Source organism: Euleptes europaea, chromosome 14 (genome assembly GCF_029931775.1).
Source record: "Euleptes europaea isolate rEulEur1 chromosome 14, rEulEur1.hap1, whole genome shotgun sequence".
NCBI classification, from domain to species: Eukaryota; Metazoa; Chordata; class Lepidosauria; order Squamata; family Sphaerodactylidae; genus Euleptes; species Euleptes europaea.
The window spans coordinates 29087251-29110421 of NC_079325.1; the positions used below are offsets into that span (position 1 = coordinate 29087251).

General features: G+C 47.5%; 1 protein-coding gene across 4 annotated transcripts in view; it reads right to left on the bottom strand.

Moving 5' to 3' along the window:
• ANK1 (ankyrin 1) overlaps positions 1 to 23171 on the bottom strand; it is a 188879-nt gene that overhangs the window by 130702 nt on the left and 35006 nt on the right. For 2 of the 4 annotated variants that reach the window (XM_056860793.1, XM_056860792.1), the window contains exon 1: positions 1118 to 1180. The exons of the other annotated variants lie outside the window; for them this stretch is intronic. In XM_056860793.1, coding sequence (XP_056716771.1) covers positions 1118 to 1144 — 27 coding nt within the window. In that variant the 5' untranslated portion in view covers positions 1145 to 1180. Of the gene's footprint in view, positions 1 to 1117; positions 1181 to 23171 lie in introns of those variants that run through there. 4 annotated transcript variants of the gene reach the window in all.

Genomic DNA, 23171 nt, shown 5'->3' on the forward strand with positions numbered 1-23171 from the left:
CAGCCCTGCGGACAGCTCTCTCGGGGACACACCAAAAGATTCCCCACTGGTAGCAAAGAGTGACTCAGGAGAAGCTCCTCGCCTCGAACTGGAATAGCTGGGATGGAACAGCTCCAGTTTGGGGAGTCATTTCCTTCCAGAGACCAGGAGAAAAATCTGCTAACAGAGCGTTAATTCTAGCAATCTGTTCCCAGTCAGGCTTTTTTAGCCTGATGGAAGCAAGACAAGCTCACACCTGCTCAGCCTATACGTCCTGGATGAAGGAGGCTCACGGCAGAGATCTGCCTGCTGCAATCCATCTAGGCCCAAGAGAACTCTGGGTAAAGGCCCACAATGAATTGGAAACAGGAAAGAATCTTTCCTGCAACCATTTGCTACCTGTTCAGCACACCTAGGAGGCTACACAGGGGAGCCACACAAGCACAGAGCTTTCTCACTTATGCCCAAGAAACCCTGCCAGTCAAACACAACTTACAGAAAACGGATCCAGATCCCACATTTTACATAAAGTGACAATAAGGCAACATTTTCAGGTAGAATTTTGGGTCACACCCCCAAGAATACTGATGGTGGAAATTGCCACCAAATCACAGACAACCTATGGCGACCCTGGTGGGGTTTTCAAGGCAAGAGACGTTCAGAGGTGGTTTGCCATTGCCTGTATCTGCGCAGCAACCCTGGAATTCCTTGGTGGTCTCCCATCCAAATACTAACTAGGACTGACACTCCTTAGCTTCCAAGATCTGGTGAGATTGGGATAACTTGATCCAAGTAAGGGCTCAGGAGAAGTAAAGGTAAAGGTCCCCTGACCCACGGGGTGACGTCACATCCCGGCGTTTGCTAGGCAGACTTTGTTTACGGGGTGGTTTGTCAGTGCCTTCCCCAGTCATCTTCCCTTTACCCGCAGCAAGCTAGGTCCTCATTTTACCAACCTCAGAAGGATGGAAGGCAGAGTCAACCTTGAGCCGGCTACCTGAAACCGACTTCCGTTGGGATCGAACTCAGTTCGTGAGCAGAGCTTGGACTGCAGTACTGCAGCTTACCACTCTGCGCCACAGGGCTCCTCAGGAGAAGTAGGCATCAGAAAAAACTGCCCAACAGTGCCCCAGATACTCACTTTCCTCTGACACAGGAGGCCTGACATTGTAGCCGTTTGCTCCAAAGAAAGCCAGACAGGTTTGCCAAACAGCTGCTAGTTGCACATTCAGGGCATGGAAGTCATTGCAAAGTTTTTCCACCCATAAACACTGATATAAGTTCAGGCTGGCTTAAATTCACCCCGCTCCTTATCACTTAATTGGTGGGCCACCCAAGACTTGTTGCATAGATAGACCCTGACCTTCTGGAAGACAGAGATTATGGAAAACATACCCCTGTGCTGACAGGCTTTACGAAACTGTGCATGCAGGGCCTTATCTTGGAACACAACTCAAAAACAAGCGTACAGCTCGGCATGACCCAGCCAAATTTGTTTTCAGACATACACAGGGACAAAACAGGGTTTAGTGCGCGTTGCTCACTTTATGTTTCTGTCTGCTCAGCATCTTCATTTCTGTGGCGCAGCAACCTCCAGAAGTGGAGCAACAGTTGTAGCTATCATTATGGTTTGTTGATTATTAGCACAAACCACGGCTTCTGCATTAGTTCCCTGCACGATGAAAGCACGAAAAAAAGCCTTTAACCGGCTTTCTTCGTGTAAAATGGGGCAAAAAGCCCCATAGACAATAGTGAGATGCAAAAAAGCAGGTGCAGCTTCGCCCATGATCAGCTCACATGTGTGAAAAGAAACACATACCCACCTTTGTCGTGTCTCGTTTGCCCTCGATATTCTATTGTTTTTATGAAAAGCAGCTGCAGTTGAAGGCACAGAAGTTTGAATGGAGGAATGCAGAAAGAGGGACTACAGTCTTTTCTCCTCCCGTCTACTTTCAATCACTCTCCCTGTGCTACTTTCTTTCACTGTTCAAGAAAAGGTTTGGAGAGCTTCTCCTGTGGATGGGAAAACAGCTACAAGGGTGTTTTTTTTAAGCAGAATAGCTTAAGCATCCTGCTTCACTCCCAATTGCAGTCTTTGAGGCTGCTTTCCAATAAACATAAACTGGGGACTGTTCCCACACATCTCATGTGGAACATTTACCTTGGCCATCATTCACAAGGGCAGCTGAGTCAACCTGAAGTATTTAATACATGGATCACTCAGGGTTTTTTCCAGCTATTTGCAGTCGGCAGAGGTCTCTGACCCCAAGGAGATGTATGTACCCTGTTCTATCAACTACAGCTCTTGCTTTAATCACATTCTTCCCAGTCTCCTCTCCCATTGATTTCCCGGTTACATCTCACTTCTTTTCCCTTATCTTTCGGGCTCCTCAAAACTGAAGGGGGGGGGGGTTAATGCCCTGCCAATCACACACGGTTAGCATTTCTCTTCTGCAGATGGACCCCTGTGCCAAAAGTCAACAGATGGCTTCATATTTCTGGGAGAGATGGGGAGGACGGGACAAGAAGAATACACAGGGTGGGATCTGATTGTATTCTGGTACCACAACAGAAGCACCATCTACTCATTGCAAAAATTCTGAGAAAAATAAAAGTCTTGAAATATACAGCATGAACAACTGCAGAAGCATCTGAAGAATCAGCAGAATGCATTTTTAGTTTAAGATCCAGGTCTGCCAGCTCCATAAAACGCTTTATGGAGGCTTGCAAACTCTTGTTGAGATTCTGTGGCCCAAAGGCTGGGGGGAACCTGTGAGCAGAGGTACTTGCAGGGCTGTGCAAAGTCTCCGGTTCCGCGCAAGGGCAGAGAAGTGTGGAGTCCAGTAGTGGGAGCAGAATTCATATTGCTGGAATCTGGGCAGCCATTAAACACCAAAAAAGAAAATTTCTACTCCTCAGGTTGCAGATAGTTTATTATTTATTATTATTTAAAATTTATAACCCGCCCTCATTCCCAGTCCAATCGGGCTCAGGGCGGATAACAACCTTTAAAACCTTTAAAATAGTTTTAAAACACAGCAAGCATACTAACAATAAAAACAAGATGGCATTCCAGTAAACAGTGGTAGCCACCATGGCACCTAGGGTTGCCAGGTCTCTCTTCACGATCGGTGGGTGAGAGATTCCAAACACATAAAAGGAAGTATTTCTGCACACAACGCATAGTTAAATTGTGGAACTCCGTGCCCCAGGATGTGGTGATGGCTGCCAACTTGGAAGGCTTTAAGAGGGGAGTGGACATGTTCATGGAGGAGAGGACTAGCCATGGCTACTACTAAAATGGATACTAGTCATGATGCATACCAATTCTCTACAGGATCGGAGGAGCATGCCTATTATATTAGGTGCTGTGGAGCAATGGCAGGATGGTGCTTCTGCAGTTGTCTTGTTGGTGGGCTTCCTAGAGGCACCTGGTTGGCCACTGTGTGAACAGATTGCTGGACTTAATGGATCTTGGTCTGATTCAGCATGGCCTTTCTTATGTCCTTTTGTTTGTTTGTTTGTTTGTTTATGAAAACTAGGCCCTAGGTTTGGACCTGTCTTTGTATCCATAAATGCTTGAAATGTACTTTCTAGTTGTTGTTGTTGTTTTAATTAAATGAATCCTGATAATCTCAAAAGCTGGGGAGGTGATATGAGCAAAGTTTCCAGTTGTCATGGGGTCTTGCAATTAGCAGGAGCAGAATAAGTTATGGTTAGTAACAGATATCCAAAAGCTAGTATGATTTATAGAGCAATCCTAAGCATGCCCTTCCAAGTCATGGGCGCTTTTTAGCACAGAAAAGAATATACATAACATTGAGTTTAAGAACCAGCAAGGATATAAGCAGTACTGCAGTTTATGAGGTAAGAGATCTGCTCGCCCATCCCATCTCCTTCAGCTTACAGGAGTTTTAGATGACAGGGCGCCACCTGGCGAACACTTAAAGGCTCACCACACTGCCTCGGTTTCCATCATAGGTCACTGAGAGTGTGTGACCAATCATACCTTACCATGCTTTGCTGGGATGCTTTCCATCACCAACCCTGCCTGCCAAGTAGGGTTGCCAACTCTGGGTTGGGAAATTCCTGGAGATCTGGGGCTGGAGCCTGAAAAGAGTGGCATTTGGGGAGAGGAGGGGACCTCAGTGGGTTATAATGCCCTGCAGTCCACGTTCCAAAGCAGCCCTTTTCTCCAGGGGAATTGATCTCTGTAATCTGGAGACCAGTTGTAATTCTGGAGGTTGGCAACCCTACTGCCGAGGCACTTCTCATCTCCCACCTTGAGGGTACCCAATTCATAGGGTTGCCAAGTCCCTCTTCGCCACTGGTGGGAGGCTTTTGGGGCGGAGCCTGAGGAGGGCAGGGTTTGGGGAGGGGAGGGGACTTCAGTGCCATAGAGTCCAATTGCCAAAGTGGCCGTTTTCTCCAGGTGAACTGATCTCTGTTGTCTGGAGGTCAGTTGTAATAGCAGGAGATCTCCTGCTAGTACCCGGAGGTTGGCAACCCTACCGCTTCAGGACTTTTCAAACCCATTGGGCCACATCAGGCAACAAACCGAACAGTGGGGTCTGGAGCACACATGCCCCAAAGCAACTACTGCTTTGGGGTACCCTCTGCTCTGCTTAAAATAATCTGGCCACACTGAGGGCCCGCTTTCCCCCTCCTTGTCCTCGAGGAAAGCCGCTGGGAAGAACCCAGACACAGACTCCAAAAACACCAAGGCCATCTCCTGCAGCCATTTCTTCTCCTCTCCATCAGATGGCACACAGTGGAAGTTGCTGGCCGCGCTCCTGGCCATGGCTGTCAACCAAGGACACAACCAAAGGCCGGCATTCCTGGCAAGCCCAGCTCAGCGTATGGTCAAGGGAGCGGGGCAAGAGGCTTGAAGGACTGAACAGAGCAGCTGGATAGCCACGTCCAGAGCCATGGGACTCGGGAGAAGAACAGTGCAAAAGCATGGGGGGCGGAGAATGCTGAAGGACTGGCAAATCGGCCAGCCAAACCAGAGACTTCGTTCTTACCGGAGGGTACTGTGGAGAGTGTTTCAAAATCCAGCATCCCAATCTCCTTCCAGAAAGGAACGACAGCATTTGAAATGCTACAAAGGCTCTCGTGCATCACGCACACCTGCTGTTGCTAAAATGAGTCCTGGATGTGCAGCAGGTGCTATTCTGCTCTTAGGAGGGGCAAGATAGGCGTGTTGAAAAGTACTTCCGTATCTACGCAGATTCAGTGCCCGAGATGGCATCCCAGCACCCACTGCAACACTGCCTCAAAGCACAATGCTTGCTTTTTTACTCTCCTGTAAGAGCAATGGGCAGGCTTGGTCTGCCTGCTCAATGCCTGTACCTGCACTGGTTCCATTCAGCACCTGATTGCCTGCTTTTCACATGTGGAATCTAACCTGGAATTAGTGCATTTATGCCCCTGATTCAGCCACCCTACCCACTACATCCTGCCTGGCCTGACACACTGGGCCCCGACTCCGAGTCCAGCGGATCTGCTTAACCTCTTGCCCATGATTCAGCAGCGTAATGCTCAGCGGAACTCCCAGAAGGAATGAGGGCTGCAGAGAGAGGCGTTCAGCCGTAGCCCCGACACCCTCTTCCAAATTCCCTTGCCAGGACTCCCAAAACTCCTGGCAAGGCATCTGGATCACTTGTCACCTGCCTCGAGCGTGGGCCACCACCAAAGGACGCCAGTTCCAAGAACTGAAGGAGGCGCTTGGGGCCGTGCCCGGCAGTATGGCCCAAGGTCAAATCGCTTCTTAATTACTGCTTACAGTGCAGGATTCTGCTTTCATTTGGGCAGCTGCCAGTCTGAAAGACATGCCAAGGCCCTCATCTCTGCCCACAGTTAATTGACCCCTGCAATCAATCCTGCTTAAATCCATTGATCCTGCTTGTAACTGGGAGGAGGATGGGGAGGGAAGGATTGAGTTTCCCTTCCGGGCGGAGGTTTAAGGGGCGGGGGCATTAGGGAACAGAGCCCAGCGCCTCGCCCAGAGTGGCTAGCCATGCTGCTTGCGGCTCCGCTGGTAAGAGCGGAGTGTGCAGAGGAGAGGCAGCCACCCCTGGTGACAGATTCAGGGCACTGTTATTATGGCACACGACTGTATGACACTCCCAGCCCTAAGGTGGGTCAGTCCAGTAACCCAGGTACTGTTTTGCAAAAGTTGGTTACAGGGAAGGTGGAGTGGGACAGGAGAGAGTAAAAGGAACAGAGCTGGGGCCCAACAAAGAGTTTGCATGGTGTGGCTGTTAGAGGGTGGGGTGACAACCTGGGAGACCAGGGTTCAGACCAGGGTTTGCTCTAAGCCAAACTAGCGTGTATGTGTTAAATGCCGTCAAGTCACCTCCAACTCATGGCGACCCTATGAATCAAAGTCCTCCAAAATGTCCTACCTTTGATAGCCTTGCTCAGATCTTGCAAACTGAGGGCTGTGGCTTCCTTTATAGAGTCCATCCATCTCTGGTTTGGTCTTCCTTTTTTCCTGCTGCCCTCAACTTTTCCTAGCATGACTGTCTTTTCCAGTGACTCCTGTCTTCTCATAATGTGACCAAAGCCAAACTAGACACCACTGTAATTTTTAAATGCTGCAAGGACTCAGACCTGTTTGGGCCTGCAGTGTAGTGGGACCAGGCGCTCCTCTTTCTCCTCCCCATACCATTTCAATTGCTGACTATGGGGAGCGGTTAAGACGCTTAGGGCTGTTTAGCTTGGAAAGAAGGCGGCTGAGGGGAGACATGATAGAGGTCTATAAAATTATGCATGGTTTGGAGAGAGTGGACAGGGAGAAGTTTTTCTCCCTCTCCCATAATACTAGAACACGGGGTCATCTGCTAAAGCTGGAGGGTGAGAGATTCAAAACAGATAAAAGGAAGTATTTCTTCACACAACGCATTGTTAAATTGTGGAACTCCCTGCCCCAGGATGTGGTGATGGCTGCCAGCTTGGAGGGCTTTAAGAGGGGAGTGGACATATTCATGGAGGAGAGGGGTATTCATGGCTGTTAGTTAGAAAGGATATTAGTCATGCTGCATACCTCTCTAGTATCAGAGGAGCATGCCTATTATTTAGGGTGCGGTGGAACACAGACAGGATGGTGCTTCTGCAGTCTTCTTGTTTGGGGGCTTCCTAGAGGCACCTGGTTGGCCACTGTGGGAACAGACTGCTGGACTTGATGGGCCTTGGTCTGATCCAGCAGGGCCTTTCTTATGTTCTTATGACTCACGCCGCAGTACCTGTTTTGGCACTGAAAGAGGCGTAGGGGGGGAACAAGAATGTTTGGTCCTGGTACATGGTGGGCTCAATCAGGGACCCGGGCAGCATTTTTAAATCACCCGCACTAGGCTTTAAAATGGGGGGGGGCGGCGCTGCGACATCTAGTTGGGCCCCCTGCCATGAAAGCTCTCTGGGTGACCTTTGGCCAATCTTGGTGTCTCCCTCAGGCTAACCTACCTCTCAGGGCTGCTGCTGCGAGGATAAAATCAGGGGAGAATGATGTTATATACTGCTTTGGGTCCCGCCCTTTGAGGAGAAAAATAAAGTATAAATACAGATTGACTGGGAGTGGGTCGGTCCCTAGAGAAAGGGACTGCACTTACCCCCCACAAGCTCACGCTTGCCATTTATCAGACTATGCAAACTCTTCAACTCTTAAGAGTAGGGCATGCCCACACCGATGGTGGAAATTTACTCTTTGGTCTGGATCTAATCTGTGCCCCATGATATAATGTAGCATATTTATGTCTTGGAAAGCTGGGCCTTCTGGCTCCCCCCTTTGCAACAGCATTCCTCATTGCCAACAGCTCTTCTTCTGTTTGTACCTGTGTGTACATGCAGAAAAAGGTTGCCGGGTCCTTCTTCGCCACCGGCGGAGGTTTTTGGGGCGGACCCTGAGGAGGGTGGGGTTTGGAGCAGGGAGGAGCTTCAATGCCATAGAGTCCAATTGCCAAAGCGGCCATTTTCTCCAGGTGAACTGATCTTTATTGGCTGGAGCTCAGTTGTAATAGCGAGAGATCTCCAGCTAGTACCTGAAGGGTGGCAACTCTAATGCAGAACTGCCCACTGAGGGTGACACTTCACGTATCTGATGAAACGGGACCCAACTGTGGTTTCCAGCTCTGGGTTAGGAAATATCTGGAGATTTGGGTGGTGAAGCAAGGGGAAGGGGGCGTTTGGGGAGAGGAGGGGAGGGACCTCAGCAGGGTATAGTGCCATAGAGCCCACCCACCAGAACAGCCATTTTCTCCAGGGGAACTGATCTCTGTAGTCAGATGAGCTGTAATTACGGGAGTGGGGGGTCCCCAGGCCCCACCTGGAGGCTGGCATTCCTAATACAGCCCAAACACACCGCTTCAGTTGACCACCTTAGGGAGAACAAGGCCTGTTTATGTATTCTCAGATCTAAGGATCCTGATCTTGCAAGGAATGCTTCCAAAATTACTACCATCCCTTCTGCACATTGCCCTACCAGGGTGCATCCTGGATGCAAAATCTGAAACCTCATTCCAGAAGTTTTTGAATTCATTTTTAGAACTCTGAAAGTCTTATTATTCTGGCACATTTAAAAAACACCCAGACTCATAATACAGGCTTGTAAACCCCCACTTTCCTAGGCAACAAAGAGAGACCCCTTAAAGGGCTATATATGTGCATTATTTATATGTGTGCATTATTTTTATATATGTGTGCATTATTTTTTTTTAACAGAAGCTGGAAATTCTGGGAACTCTGAAGAGTAGGGTTGCCAGGTCCTTCTTTGCCACCTGCAGGAGGTTTTTGGGGTGGAGCCTGAGCAGGGCGGGGTTTGGGGAGGGGAGGGGCTTAGAGTCCAATTGCCATAGAGACCAATTGCCAAAGCGGCCATTTTATCCAGGTGAACTGATCTCTGTCGGCTGGAGATCAGTTGTAATAGCAGATCTCCAGCTAGTGCCTGGTGGTTGGCAACCCTACTGAAGAGGCAGCCTCCCTACCCACGCATCTATGCCCCGGCTCTATTTGATGGCTCCATACTCCTTCTTTGAAGTCCTCTCTGATGGAGGGACTCCTGACTGGCACAAGAGATATGCCCAAAGAGTAAAGGTGGAATTTTGCCCTTGTTGGGTTCCTCTCTCTCTCTCTCTCACACACACACCCATTAGCATTCAGAGCAGGTAGGCCTCTGGGTCCCTGAATACCTGGCCTTCAACTCCAGAATTGCTTACTGCTTGGAAGAAAGGTTCCCCTTGCAGGATTAGGGGCTGGAAGGTTCACACCAGAAATCCAATTTGTTCTGATCAATATTTAAGACCACAAAGCAAGGCTGCATCTTATTCAGCTTTTTTCCCCCTTTGACCAAGCAAGAGACAGGACAGGCTACTTGGCAATGCTAGCAGATCCCAAATAGGGGTGGGGGAGGTGCGCGTTCTGGGCAGGAAGGCAAAGGAATACATCTTTAAGGCCTGCGTGGGAAAAAAAAAAAACCTTCTAAAATCAGAAATTCTACGCACACTCAAAACCCAGTTATGAGCACCTACGTGGTGTAGTTGTTAAGAGCGGAGGTTTGGAGCGGTGGAGTCTGATCTAGAGAACCGGGTTCGATTCCCCATTCCTCCACTTGAGCAGTGGAGGCTAATCTGGTGAACCGGATTTGTTTCACCACTCCTACACATGAAGCCAGCTGGGTGACCTTGGGCTAGTCACAGCTCTCTTAGAGCTCTCTCAGCCCCACCTACCTCACAGCATGTCTTGTGGGGAGGGGAAGGGAAGGTGATTGTAAGCCAGTTTGATTCTTCCTTAAGTGGTAGAGAAAGTCGACATATAAAAGCCAACGCTTCTTCTTTGAGTGGAGACTCTCTGCACGTGCTCAAATGCACTGTTCTTTGACATGTCCCCAAATCAGGCCACAGCAGCACTGAACAGATGGCCAAGGCTAACAGTGGCTTGCCTGTACCCTGGCTATGACAAAGGAGGAGGGGTCGCCAAGTGGCTAGGCCCTTGACAGCTGCCTGAGCTTCTGGGAGGCTGGCCCTGATCCAGGTTAATGGTCTGCTGCACCAGAGTGTGAGAAAGGAAGATGGTTCAGCAATATTTTTCTGAGAACAGTATTTCTCTCCCCCCCTTCATTTGCAGACTTAGAAAGGTAATCACAAGTGTGGCTTCTTCTCCCCTCCAGTCACCATCCATCTGACTTCTCTACTTCCTCTTTGAGAGCATTGCTGCTCTGGCGCACCTCCTTCCTCCACCACAGATTTTGCAAGCCACGTCAGCCTCACGCTTCATTTGCCACCTTTGCACTGCAATCCCAACCAACTGCCGTTCGCTCTCCCCTTGGTGTCAGTCTGCCAGCCCATCATCACCTGGCATATTGGTGTCAGCAGCCTGGAAGGAACATTGGGAAGTTTGCTACCGGTTAGCTCACAGGTGTGCGTCACCTGAGCCAGAGTTCTAGGCTGGATTGCTATCGGGAGTTTTTGAAAATGCACAAGCCAGCAAGTTAAGGTTCTTGTGGGGCACGGAAGACCCTTTTCATCTGCCCACTGTAACTTCGTAGGACAGAGTATCCTCAGGATGTCCTTTCTAATTGCAAAACAAACAAACCCAAAACCCATTTCCCACATTGACTCATCTCTGCTACGGAACACCACTTCCTGCAACAGATTCTAGGATTTGCACTCAGTTATTCACGTCGCTTTGGAAGCGGACCTAACTGTGCAGTTTCACCCTTGCTCTGTGTGAAGTGTGACCTAGAACGCACCAGGTGCTCTGAGGTTGCTTGCCACAAGGAACAATCAATAGTGGTCAGGAAGCCGGCTCTGTTCCTGAGATCTTTACACTCGCTGCCGAAACTGACCAAAATGGCTTCTCTGGGAGGGGTTGGGTGAGGGAAGGACAAGAACGGGAGGGGAAACAGCAACCCAAAGTTAAGACTATTCACAGAAATTGCCTCGATCAGCTTCGCTTTGGGATCGAGGCAAAATTTAAATTCGTGATAAAACAGGTTCCTGATAATGCGGAACAAGTGTGCGGCAGCTACGAAGTGGTTTATGAAGGTCGGAAAAATCATGAATTATCTAAACAAAGCCCTGAAGCAGTCCCACGGGGATCGCAAGGCTAAGTAACCAAGCATAAATGGCCTTAGTGACATTTCCCTGTCGTTATTGATCTTCTCACTGGGGAACTCTTTGTTTTCAAGGCATTCCAGCATTCCGCCAGAACACAGACGGAAACTATTGCTCACTTTTCATGCTCCTCCACAGTGGGTAGAATCAAATGGTGGGGTAAGCAAGGTGGTACAGACATGGGCATCGAAGCAGGGCAGCCTCTATGCATCTACATGTCAGGCATGATATCTAAACGGAGGGCGCGCACACAGAGCACAATAAGTGTACACTTTGCCTTTCAAAACTGGGGGAAGAAAGATGAGGACTACACAGAGTAAGCGTAAAACATCTTGTACTCCATGCTGTTATTTCCTATACACAGATGTCAAGCAGGACAGACAAGCCTGGAGGAAATCACATCACTTACTGTTACTATCTCAAGTACCCCACTGCTTATAGATTTCAGATTTCAGTTAGCTTAGTAATTGCCTCTGTTTATCTTGCACTAGACTTCATGTTAACCTACAAACTGTTGGGCAAAGAACCCACCCACTCCGAGTGAACCCTTTTAATTAGATCTTGTTTTAAATTGGCCTCTGTTTGACACACACACACACACACACTGCAGATACACACATATCTCCGGTCTTTCTCTTGTGAATCTAAAAGTATCAACCTGATGGATATACACTCCAGTTCATCTGATGAAGTGAGCTCACAAAGGATTATGCTGAAGCAAATTCATCAAGCCTTTAAGGTGCCATTGGACTCCTGTACTATTTTGCTGGTTATCCATATTGAAATTGGTGCATAGACTGCACCGATTTGGAACATGTAGAAACAGGTAAATACATTTAAAACATTTTGTAGCATCCATGGTACATTTACTGCATGCGTTGCAATGGGAAAATCCCCTCTGATATTTGTGTGTATCGGTTTAGTCTCGGGGATGAAGTACCTGCTCTTTAGTTCAGTTTGTTGGATAGAATTATAGACTGCATGAGCTCTCTTGCCCTAAAACCAGGTTCGCTCCGTTCCTTGTACCTTCTTATTAATAAATGGATGTTGTGTGGAACACACCAACTTCTGCTGTGCAAACCTAAGAGCAGGAACCTGAATGAGTACCCTATTCCTGATTTGCAAGCAAAAGGGATTATCACATGGTAATGGCAGCACCTGGTGTCAGGACAAAGAATGGTGGGCATGCCGTCTACAATTCTAACAAACAGAACTCATGAGCAGGGAGTCCACCCCAAGAAACTGAGCCAACACGCACAAATGTCAGAGCGGGGAACAGACTGTTCCATTGTAATGTATATATTAAATACATTGCAACCTCACCTAGAGTACTGTGCCTCACCTAGAGTACTGTGTTCAGTTTTGGGCACCACAATTTAAGAAATTGTAGACAAGCTGGAACGTGTCCAGAGGAGGGCAACAAAGATGGTGAGGGGTCTGGAGACCAAGTCCTATGAGGAAAGGTTGAAGGAACTGGGTATGTTTAGCCTGAAGAGGAGAAGACTGAGAGGGGATATGATAACCATGTTCAAGTACTTGAGGGTTTAAATCTACATGGTCAAAGGCTGCCGCATATTGGGACAAATTGGTAAAAACGGATTTCAAAAATATTAACGAATTATAGTATAAAGTGATTCTTAACTAATGACATAATAGAATTTTTATATATTGCCATAACATTCCATCGGAAGTCCCTTGGTGAAGGGCACTGTGGTGGGGGATGGGATTTGGAGTCAGAGCACTAATAGGGTTTCATAATGAATAATGTATCAGTAGTTAATCAGTGCTCTGTATATGTATTTTTTCTTTTTTATTTTGTATTATATGTTTTTCTTTTTCTTTTCTTTTTTTCCCATGTATTCTTTGTATGTTTTCATTATAAAAATGCAATAAAAATTTATAATAAAAAAAAAGTACTTGAGGGTCTGTCATATAGAGGATGGTGCCGAGTTGTTTTCTGTTGCCCAAGGTCGGACCAGAATGAACAGGTTGAAATCAAATCAAAAGAGTTTCCGTCTAGACATTAGGAAGACTTTTCTAACAGTTAGAGCGGTTCCTCAGTGGAACAGGCTTCCTCGGGAGGTGGTAAGCTCTCCTTCCATGGAGGTTTTTAAGAAGAAGTTGGATGGCCATCTGTCAGCAATGCTGATTCTGTGACCTTAGGCAGATGACGAGAGGGAGGGCATCTTGGCCATCGTCTGGTCACTGGGGGTGGGGAGGTAGTTGTCAATTTCCTGCATTGTGCAGGGGGTTGGACTTGATGACCCTGGTGGTCCCTTCCAATTCTATGAGTCTAACATCTAGTACAACTTTGCTGATGTTCCGATGTCATGGTGAATGCTCCTCCACCACCACCCCATCTCATCACTGGAGTGGGGAAATGCACACCCTAATGAAACAGGACCCTGGGTAAGTGGTGTTGGGCATTACAGGAGGGTGGGGCCACGAAAAGGACTTTCCATTGGAGGTTAATGGGCTTTCAGCAACAGCTCTGTGTTCTTTGTAACACACAGTTATTTATACCACAGAGGTTTTTCCCCCCATCATGGAACTCAGCGATACACAGCAGGTCCCAGGAGGTCTTCCCATCTAGGCACTGAGCAGATCCGTTATCTGCTTAGCTTCAAGCAAGGATGATGCATCATATATCTTACATCCATACTCTGAGACCCCAGGAGCTTATCCCATTGTATCCTCACAAGAACCCTGGTAGGTCAAGCTGAGGGAGGGACTGGTTCAAGCTCTCCCAGTGAGGGCCAAAGGAAGATTGTGGATCTCAGTCTATAAAACATAAACTACAAGAACAGGCACCCCCGTTTGGATCAGGACTAAATGGGGATGGAGGAAAGGGGGTTAACGTTTCAAAGCCCATTCAGTTTCACTAATTAAATGGGGGGCAGGGTTGCCAGCTCTGGGTTGGGAAATACCTGGAGATTTGGGGGATGGAGGCTGAGTAGTGTGGGGTTTGGGGAGGGGAGAGACTTCAATGGGGTATAATGCCAGAGCCCACCTTCCAAAATGGCCATTTTCTCCTGGTGAACTGATCTCTGTCGCCTGGAGATTAGTTGTAATCCCAGGAGATCTCCAGCTACCTTGGGAACTCTAGGGGGGCTGCACTATTATTAGCAATTTCAAGAATAAAAAGGGCTCCGCCAACAAAGGAGGAGAGAAAGCAGATTTGATCAGCAAATGTGAATAGGAAGACCCTATAGCCAAAGCTATGATATCACTACTCTTGCTGAATGTGCAAGTTAGCCGAGGGTTCACACACTTTTCAACTATCAGTGATCTCTGTTGCTTAGAGCTACTTTCATCTTGGACAGTAAGTTGAAACAGTTACAGAAAAAGGCTAGACTAATTGCTTTTTAATAGAGGTTAAGAATTGAGACTGGCCTTATCTTGCTATATCATACGCACATGCTGATTGGCTTATTTGTGCTTATGTCGATTATCTCATATTTAGTTATGAATCCATCAGTTATCTAGATATGATCTAGTCTCAGAAGACCGGGTGAGATTTCTTAGTGAGATAACTTGGGCTTTTTGATAATCCCTAAAAGCAGTGAGACAAAAGCTGGAACCTGATTTGCTTTTAAAACTATTACTTACCATAATATGATTAAACAATGCAAGGAACTTTGATAATTTTAGCATTTATCCTCACAGTGATCATAGGGTTAACTTTTTCACGCCTGTACTTTTTTCTGTCTTGCTCAATAAAAAGAATATTCTCTTATCTCAATATGTTAGTTTCTTCAGGTGTTCTGTCTGGTTTGCTGCTTAATAGTTCAGAGAACCGAACTCAATCTCTTTAGTATTATCAGAGTTAAAGGTTGTAAATCACCTTTAATTGATAAATTCTGAAGAACTCTGCTGCTAAACAGTTTTGCACAGGCAAAGCCTTTAAAATTGTTTAGTTCAGATCCTCTAATAGGATGCGGGAGGGAATCTCTCATTACCTCCCCTCTCCTTATACCAGCCCCAATCCAAACTGGGGACGTACATGTTTGCAACTGGACTTTTACACTCAAATAGACACCCATGATCATCTTCATGCCTGCACTGGCCCTGAGCTTCAGAGTCAAGCAGGGATTTGACCCCATGTCGCCCAATCTGAGCCTAATGCTCTCTCATACTCATGGTCCAGCTCCAACTTTCAGTGCCTTTTGCCCACACTCTGCTTGCAGCTTTCTGGAGGCTACTTTATGTACCACCAACAAGAGCATTCCTGCTTTCGCTCCTTTGAAGACTTTTTACCAGGAGGCATATTAATATCCATGCATAATTAACCAACCTGAGGAAACCAGGAACAGGGAAGGGAGGGGTAAGCATTTCATTTCTGCTAGGGATCTTCCATCTACATTTAAACTACTTAATGCCCCGGGGCTTTAAGCAACTGGGGAGAGAGGGGAGACTGACAAAGCACCTTCCAACTCGTCTCCCTGTACTCTTATTCCACATAAACATGATGTAACCAGCAGATCTTCAGCACAGAGAAACCTGATTTATACACAGAGCCAGGGGCAGATAGAAGTTTGCAGGGATCTCTCTCTCTTTCACACAGCCACAGAGTATTACAGTGCAATTTTATTGCTGGGGGGGGAAGATGTATGTTACAAGCAGATTTTTTTTATTTACTTTATTTATATCCCACCTTTTTATATCCCAATGAGGACCCAAAGCAGCTTACATCTTTCCAGCGTTGCATAGTGGTTAAGAGCGGTGGTTTGGAGCGGTCATTTCAGAAGCCGGTAGTTTGGAGCGGTCATTCCAGAAGCCGGCGCATACGGAGCAGGTATGCGCCGGCTTCTGGAATGACAGTTCAGCATGAAGAAATTTAAAAAAATATGCGGGGCACTTCAGCCTGGAATGCGCTGCTAATTACCAAGCATAAATGCCTTTGACTTTCTCCTCTTGCGTTGGGACCGTGAATAGTCAATTTAAAGGTTGGAGTTAAAAAAGGAGCTTTGAGCAAGCATCAAAATCGACCCTGCATAAATGGCCAAGGAGTGTTAAAAAAAAATCACATAATGCAAAAGAAACACATTTCAGAACCACTAACAGGGTTTCAATTTTTTTGTTAATGCATGATTCGTTTTGGCTGAGGTTCACACCAGATCAGAGCTTCATGTACCACCTGCCATGAAGGTTTTGTGTGTGCGAGGGCACACGCACAGACGTAAGTGGTTCATGCTTCTACAGGAAAACGTACTGGAAGATTTGGTAAGCTGTACAACTTTCACTCCAGGGTAAGTGCCACGTTATCTAAAAGAGCACGCTTCTCTTGTGCTCGCTCATCAGCACTTACAAGGATATAAGCGCGTGGGTTTGTTTCTTGTCCAAAGTCTAATTGAATTACATAAGATGCCTCTGGAAGCCAGCAGTAAAGTCCCAGAAACCCTTGCTTGGATGCCACTCAGAATTTTTTCACATATACACTAATGAACCATTCCAACAGCTAAGACCAGAGGAGCACACATCCTCCACCAACCAAGCTGGGCTCATGAGACTGTTTTCTGCCGCTGTTCGAAAACTGAAGGTTAAGTATCTTATTCCCTGTGGTGTACTAGAAGACAACTTTTCCCTTAAATGCCTGCTGTGCTAGGGTTTTGTTCTGGCCTGAGCTTTAAATACTGAAATGTGCAGATCTCTTCCACCCCCAAAAAAGATCCCATTAGAGAAGATATTATGCTTACCACTGCAATGTCTCGTATGTCACTGGGCATCAACTGGTGGGTCACAACTACAGAGGAATGAAAGCCACTCCTGGGACTTATTTGGGGTGTTTTGGCAAACATCTTCAGTCCCTAAGACACTTTCACTTCTGAACGAGGCAGCTTACGCAGATGTACTGTCTTCACTTGCCCTCCGCTCTTTATTGCCCCACCCCACAGTGACATTATCACAAAGCCAAATTCAACTGGCTGTACAGTGTTTTGTATTCCACCTGTTCCGGCAGTCCATGATCCTTGACTGGGTGGGATCATCCCTGCAACTGAATCAGGAACAGGAAGCAGTAAAAAGGAAGCAAAACAGTACCAAAGCAGCAGCAAAAGCAAACAATAAAACCCGCCAGTCCTGTCCTGCTAGTTTCTGCCCAACAGTTGAAACTAAAGATGTCGGCTTGACCACACATGGCACTGCCTTACACCAGAGTCAGAGCCTCAGTCTTTCAAGGTCAGTCTTGTCAACTCAGACTGGTGGCAGCTCTCCACCAGTCTGGTGTCAACTCAGACTGGTGGCAGCTCTCTCTCTTCACATCCCCTAGTACTTGATCCTTTCAAGTGGAGCAGCCGGGAATGGGTGGTGGTGGGTCTTTAAGTTTTAAAGGGGATAAAGAGAGGAAGTAGTGGCCAACCAGGTGCCCCTATGAAGCCCACAAGCAAGATGATTGCAGCAGCATCCTGCCTGTGTTCCACAGCACCTAATATAATAGGCATGCTCCTCTGAGACTGTAGAGAATAGGTCTGCATCATGACTACTATTCATTTTTACTAGTAGCCATGGATAGCCCTCTCCTCCATGAGCATGTCCACTCCCCTCTTAAAGCCTTGCAAGCTTCTTTTTACAGGGACTGGGGTGGTGGTTGGGGCTGAACTGCGATGCTCCAGTGACCTCTACTGAGGAGCAGCCATTCCTTCCATGGGAGAGAAGAAACACAGACATATGCAATAAAAAAACAGATTCTGGATACATGCTGCAGTATGATTTGAAGATGCAGAAAAAATTATACACACCCCTGTGCTGTTGTTAGCCACGGAAAGGAAAAGACAAGCTCTCTGCCTGCCTTTTTCCTTTCCACAACGAAAAATACAGTGGGGAAAGTAATTTTTCATTGGTGAAATCATGTACAGGGCAAAGTTATTGGTGCAGCCCCAATCTCAACCAGGGCCCTTCAGGGTTGTCTTGTAAAAAACACTGGCCAGATCTGACCACAGAACGCAAAGGTCACGAGACACGTGATATGGAAAAGAGGTATATCAACCAAAATCACTACTTTCAACCAAAAACTCCAACTGCTGACCATTCAGTTCAGATCTATCAAAGAGATGATGCCTTATCCAGCATGGTGTAGTGGTTAAGAGCGGTGGTTTGGAGCAGTGGCCTCTAATCTGGAGAACCGGGAGTGATTACCCACTCCTCCACATGAGCGGCAAACGCTAATCTGGTAAACAGGGTTAGTTTCCCCACTCCTACTCAGGATGCCAGCTTGGTGACCTTGGGCTAGTCACAGCTCTCTTAGAGCTCTCTCAGCCCTACCTACCTCACAGGGTATCTGTTGTGGGGAGGGGAAGGGAAGGTGATTGTAAGCCGCTTTGATTCTTCCTTAAGTGGTAGAGAAAGTCAGCATATAAAATCCAACTCTTCTTCTTCTTATCCAACTTTGGAAAGCAGAGAGAGAAACCCTGGAGGGTTGGCAGCCTACTCAGACTGGCAAGAGCTGCCCTTTCCGGCACTTGGCAAAACTTCCCGAGCCATGTGAAATTCAGCACTGCCCTGCCAGAGGATTCCCCAGGGGACTCATTTAAGCCCTCTTGTGTGTGCCGTCTACCATCTCCCGGCTTCTCCCCACATGCCCAGCACCTGAGCAGGGAACAGTTCCACTTGCAAGCCTAGCACGAACTGCCGCCTGATATTCCCCAGAGGCTCTCCCACTAGATGGCATCCTTGAACATGATGGGTCAGAACTTGAAGGAGGCACTCTGCTGGAAACAGCAGTGAGAGGGGAACAGCTGGGGGCCCCAGCCAAGCCTGATCTGAGATCAGTCTACAATCGAAGCAGAGAAGCCAGACTTCCTGGACATTGGAGGCACCGGGCCTGCAGCAAGTACCAGGGTTACCAATGCTTCACCATCTAGCTTGGTGGAGATCTGCAGGCCACAGTAGGTGCTAGGTTGCCCTCAAGTGGTGTGTGTGTATGTGTGGGGCCATAGTTTTTGAGCTATGTCAGGCATTGATGTGGAAGTAGAAGAAGACTTGGTTTTTATATGCCGACTTTCTCTACCACTTAAGGGAGACTCAAACCGGCTTACAATCACCTTCCCTTCCCCTCCCCACAACAGACACCCTGTGAGGTAGGTGAGACTGAGAGAGAATGACTTGCCCAAGGTCACCCAGCTGGCTTCGAGTGTAGGAGTGGGGAAACCAATCCAGTTCACCAGATTATCCTCCGCCGCTCATGTGGAGGAATGGGGAATCAAACCCGGTTCTGCAGATCAGACTCCACCGCTCCAAACCACTGCTCTTATCCACGACACCATGCTGGCTCTCAAGTGCATACATTGCATGCATGAGCCAAAATAACATGCAGCCTCAGCATTTTCCAGTTAAGGAATCCAAAAGGCAGAGATAATTTTCTTTCCTGACTAGATGGATTCAAGATTCAATCAGGGCTGACAGACCTGGGATAACTGAGCGACTGGTCTGGCAAAATGGAGCAGCTATAGATATAAGACCAGTGGTCATTTTAAGTGCAGAATCCTGCTTCACACACTAGCCAATCAAATCCTCTTGGAAGACCTAAAGGAGGACACCTTCTCCTGTTGTTGGCACCCCCCCCCCCGCCCCACCCCGCCCCGCCCCGCCTGAACCGATCTACTGCCTCTTGCTATGGAGGCCTCATTTCATCTTCACATCTAACAGAAGCTGATGGAACTAACCTCTATGCATGAGCCAAATCCTCTTTAAAGCTATCTAAATTAGTGGCCATTACCACATCCTGTGGCACCGGGTTTCACAAATGAATTGTGTGCAGTGTGAAGATATACGGGGAAAAATGTATCAGGAATTGCTTATCAGATAATAATAATTGCCCCTGGCTGGGCTTGCATGTTGCCTCTCTGCAATTACTGCTTGCCTGAGAGAGAGAAGCACACGCTCCCAGGTGTGTGGCTACTTCCTACTCTGGAAACAACAGAGGTATGATCTATAGCAACTTCCCCTGTCTCTTTTCAGCAAAGAAGGGAGGATACCAGGTGGGGTTGTTTACAGAACTGTTCTAAAAGGTGATCATCCCATTTAACAAGTCCCTTAGGCCAATCACCTGCAGAGGAATCTCCTCTGGATAGCCCAGCATTTACCAACTTCAGTTCTTTTAAGCAACAAATGGTTACCAGACAGGCAGGTAGAAGCCTGTAAATGCTATTCAATTTTATATTTTTTTTACATTTGCAAGGCTACAAATGGCAAGGCAGTGGATGGTGGAAAGTGCTGACAAGCTGACTTATGGTGCCAGTCTTCCTTGGTCGTCTCCTGCTTCCCCCCTTTTTTTTGCCATTGTCACAGGTGACTTATGACAATTCCATAGGGTTTTCAAGCCAAGCGGTGTTCAGAGGTGGTTTGCCATTGCCTGCCTCTTGTATTGTGACCCTGGACTTCCTTGGTAGTCCCCCATCCAAGTACTAACTAGGGCCAACCCTGCTTAGCTTCCAAGACCTGATGAGGTTGGGCTAGCCTGGGCCATCTAGCTCAGAGTGCAAATGGCACCGATTCTGAAAATACAGCACTGCCAGCCAATTAAGCAACTGCAGGGTAAAATTGTGCAGAAATGTTCAGCGCACAACTTTCTTTTAAAAATTGGAAGTCTTAGGCTTTTTCTTCTTATAAATACCAACACAATATGCTCAGAGAGAAAAAATAGGGCAGGATGGATAAAGTTATAAATCTAGATGGGTGGAGAAGGCAAAAAGGAAACATGGGTTATAGGTAGGGTTGCCAGCTCCGAGTTGGGAAATACCTGGAGATTTTTGGGGCGGAGCCTGAGGACGGTAGTTTTTGGGGAGGGGAGGGACTTCAATGCCACAGAGTCCAATTGACAAAGCGGCCATTTTCTCCAGGGGAACTGATCTCTATTGGCTGAAGATCAGTTGTAATAGCGGGAGATCTCCAGCTAGTACCTGGAGGTTGGCAACCCTAGTAATAGGGAAGGGGAAAGAAACTAAGGCAAATAATTTTAAAAGATACAAGCAGAATCACACATCCAGATCCAGTGTTGAGATGGTACAGTGGTGTTGTGCAGTGGTTAGAGTACCGGACTAGGATCTGAGGTTTGAATTTCCACTCTGCTGTGGAAGCTTGTTGTAGGACCTTGGCCCAGTCTCACTCTCGTGGCTTAATCTACCTCAAAGGGTTAAGAACATAAGAAAGGCCCTACTGGATCAGACCAAGGCCCATCAAGTCCAGCAGTCTGTTCACACAGTGGCCAACCAGGTGCCTCTAGGAAGCCACAAACAAGATTGTGCTGCTCTGAAGATAAAATTGAAGTTGTAAGATGCTTTGGCTCTCCATTGTAGAGAAAAGTGTGACATAAGCATCTAATTAAATATTTGTTTTCCTTCCTGCCTATCAAAGGGAACTATTTCTTTAACTACGGGTCTCACATTGCTTCAGTCCACATTTCAATGTCTGGTATTAGCTGCTGCTTTCCACTTTTGGAGGAAATCTAAATTCTCACCCCTGTTCAGACCCTCTGGCAGCAACCTAAAGATACAGGAAGCCACAACAATCCCACTATCTAAGGTTCACCAACCTTCAGATGGGGCCTGGAGTTTCCCCAGAATTAAACTCATCTCCGGACTACAGAGATCAGCTTCCTGGGGGGAAATGGCAGCTTTGGAGAGCGGACTCTGTGGCGTCATGTCCACGCTGAGCTTCCTCCTCTCCCCAAATTCCACCCTCTCCAGGCACTGCCCTCAAATCTCCAGGAATTTTCCACGCCGGAGTTGGCAATCCTACTCTCTCTCCACTTTTTGTCTAAATCCAAGAGAAGCAGCAGCAGGAGAGAGCTGAGAAGGAGCAGTGATCCTCTTAGCAGCCAGCAAAGAGAGCTCTTGATCTCCACTACTCAAGGAGAGGGAAAGAGGCTAGGCAAGGGCACCTTCAGGCTTTCGGAGCAGGACTACGGAACTGCTTCCCCCATCAATGGAGGGGTGTCCTGTCACCACTCAGCGGCCAGTCTCCCTGGAGCGCGCTGAGAAACAGACACTGTGTTTGGGCTAGCCTGGCTCCTCCCAGCCTCATGGATTTAATGGCCAGGCCACAGAGGAATCTGGGTCGGAGAGCCTGGGAGCAAAAGCCCCACATCAAAAGACAAAAGCCCATGTTTATTCACTGTTCATTCCAACAGAGCCCGCAGCCAAAACAGCCCCAGGTACAAGGGCCTCCCATGCAGATACTGCAAGCCAAAGAAGGCTTGCTCATCCTGCACTGTATATTTATCTGGTGCCAGAGGGGTGCTAGGCACTGTACAGAACACTGAAGTGGCCCAGCTGCCAAGAGGAAGGCAAAAGGGCCAGTTCACACACGTAGCAGAACTAGAACGCGCCGCTTTTCTTGGAATGCACCACTTCAGGATGCAGGGGGTAGGAGGTGGCACTTGGCGTGTTTGGCAGCTCCCTCAAGGAAAATCATTCTTTCACATACAAAATTACAGTGCAGAGAACAGTGTACTTTTCTATGGGACAGCATCCCACTATCCATCCTCCCATTACCAGCAGCCTGAAGTGGGAAGTCCAGGATAAGTTTCCCCTTTTATTTCTGTTGCATGTATAAAATGGCTTTTATGGTCACCCTCCCAAAAAACACATGCAGTCCTAGAGAGCTGTTCCTTTGACTCTTGAACTTCTGCAGCATGTCTAAAATTGCGCTTGGCACTTCAAGTTGACTCTACCACCTTGTTTTGGCTCCAAATAAAAAGCTGCACGGTAGTTTTCATTCAGTGGGAGATCCAGTGAAGCTGCATGCGATCTGAAAGCACTGGACTAAAGTAGAAACCCGCACAGATCCCATGCAGCTGTCAGTGCATGACAGCCTATCTACACATTACACTGTTTCTGGATCCACCCCAGATTCTGTCAAAATGTGCTGGGAGTTCCTCTTGGAAACAAGTCTCAGGTGCCCAGGGGCCAGATTTGGTTCAGGATCACAGCAAGCACGGAGATGAATTTTCCACCCATGCAGTTTACCAGGTATGAAACAGCACTGGGGAACTACTATTTTCCCTGTGAGTGGGAAACACATGTGTAGCACATTTCCCCAGCATGACAAGCAGTTTCAGGTTGGGAAAACAGAATGGCCGAGAAGGCTTAA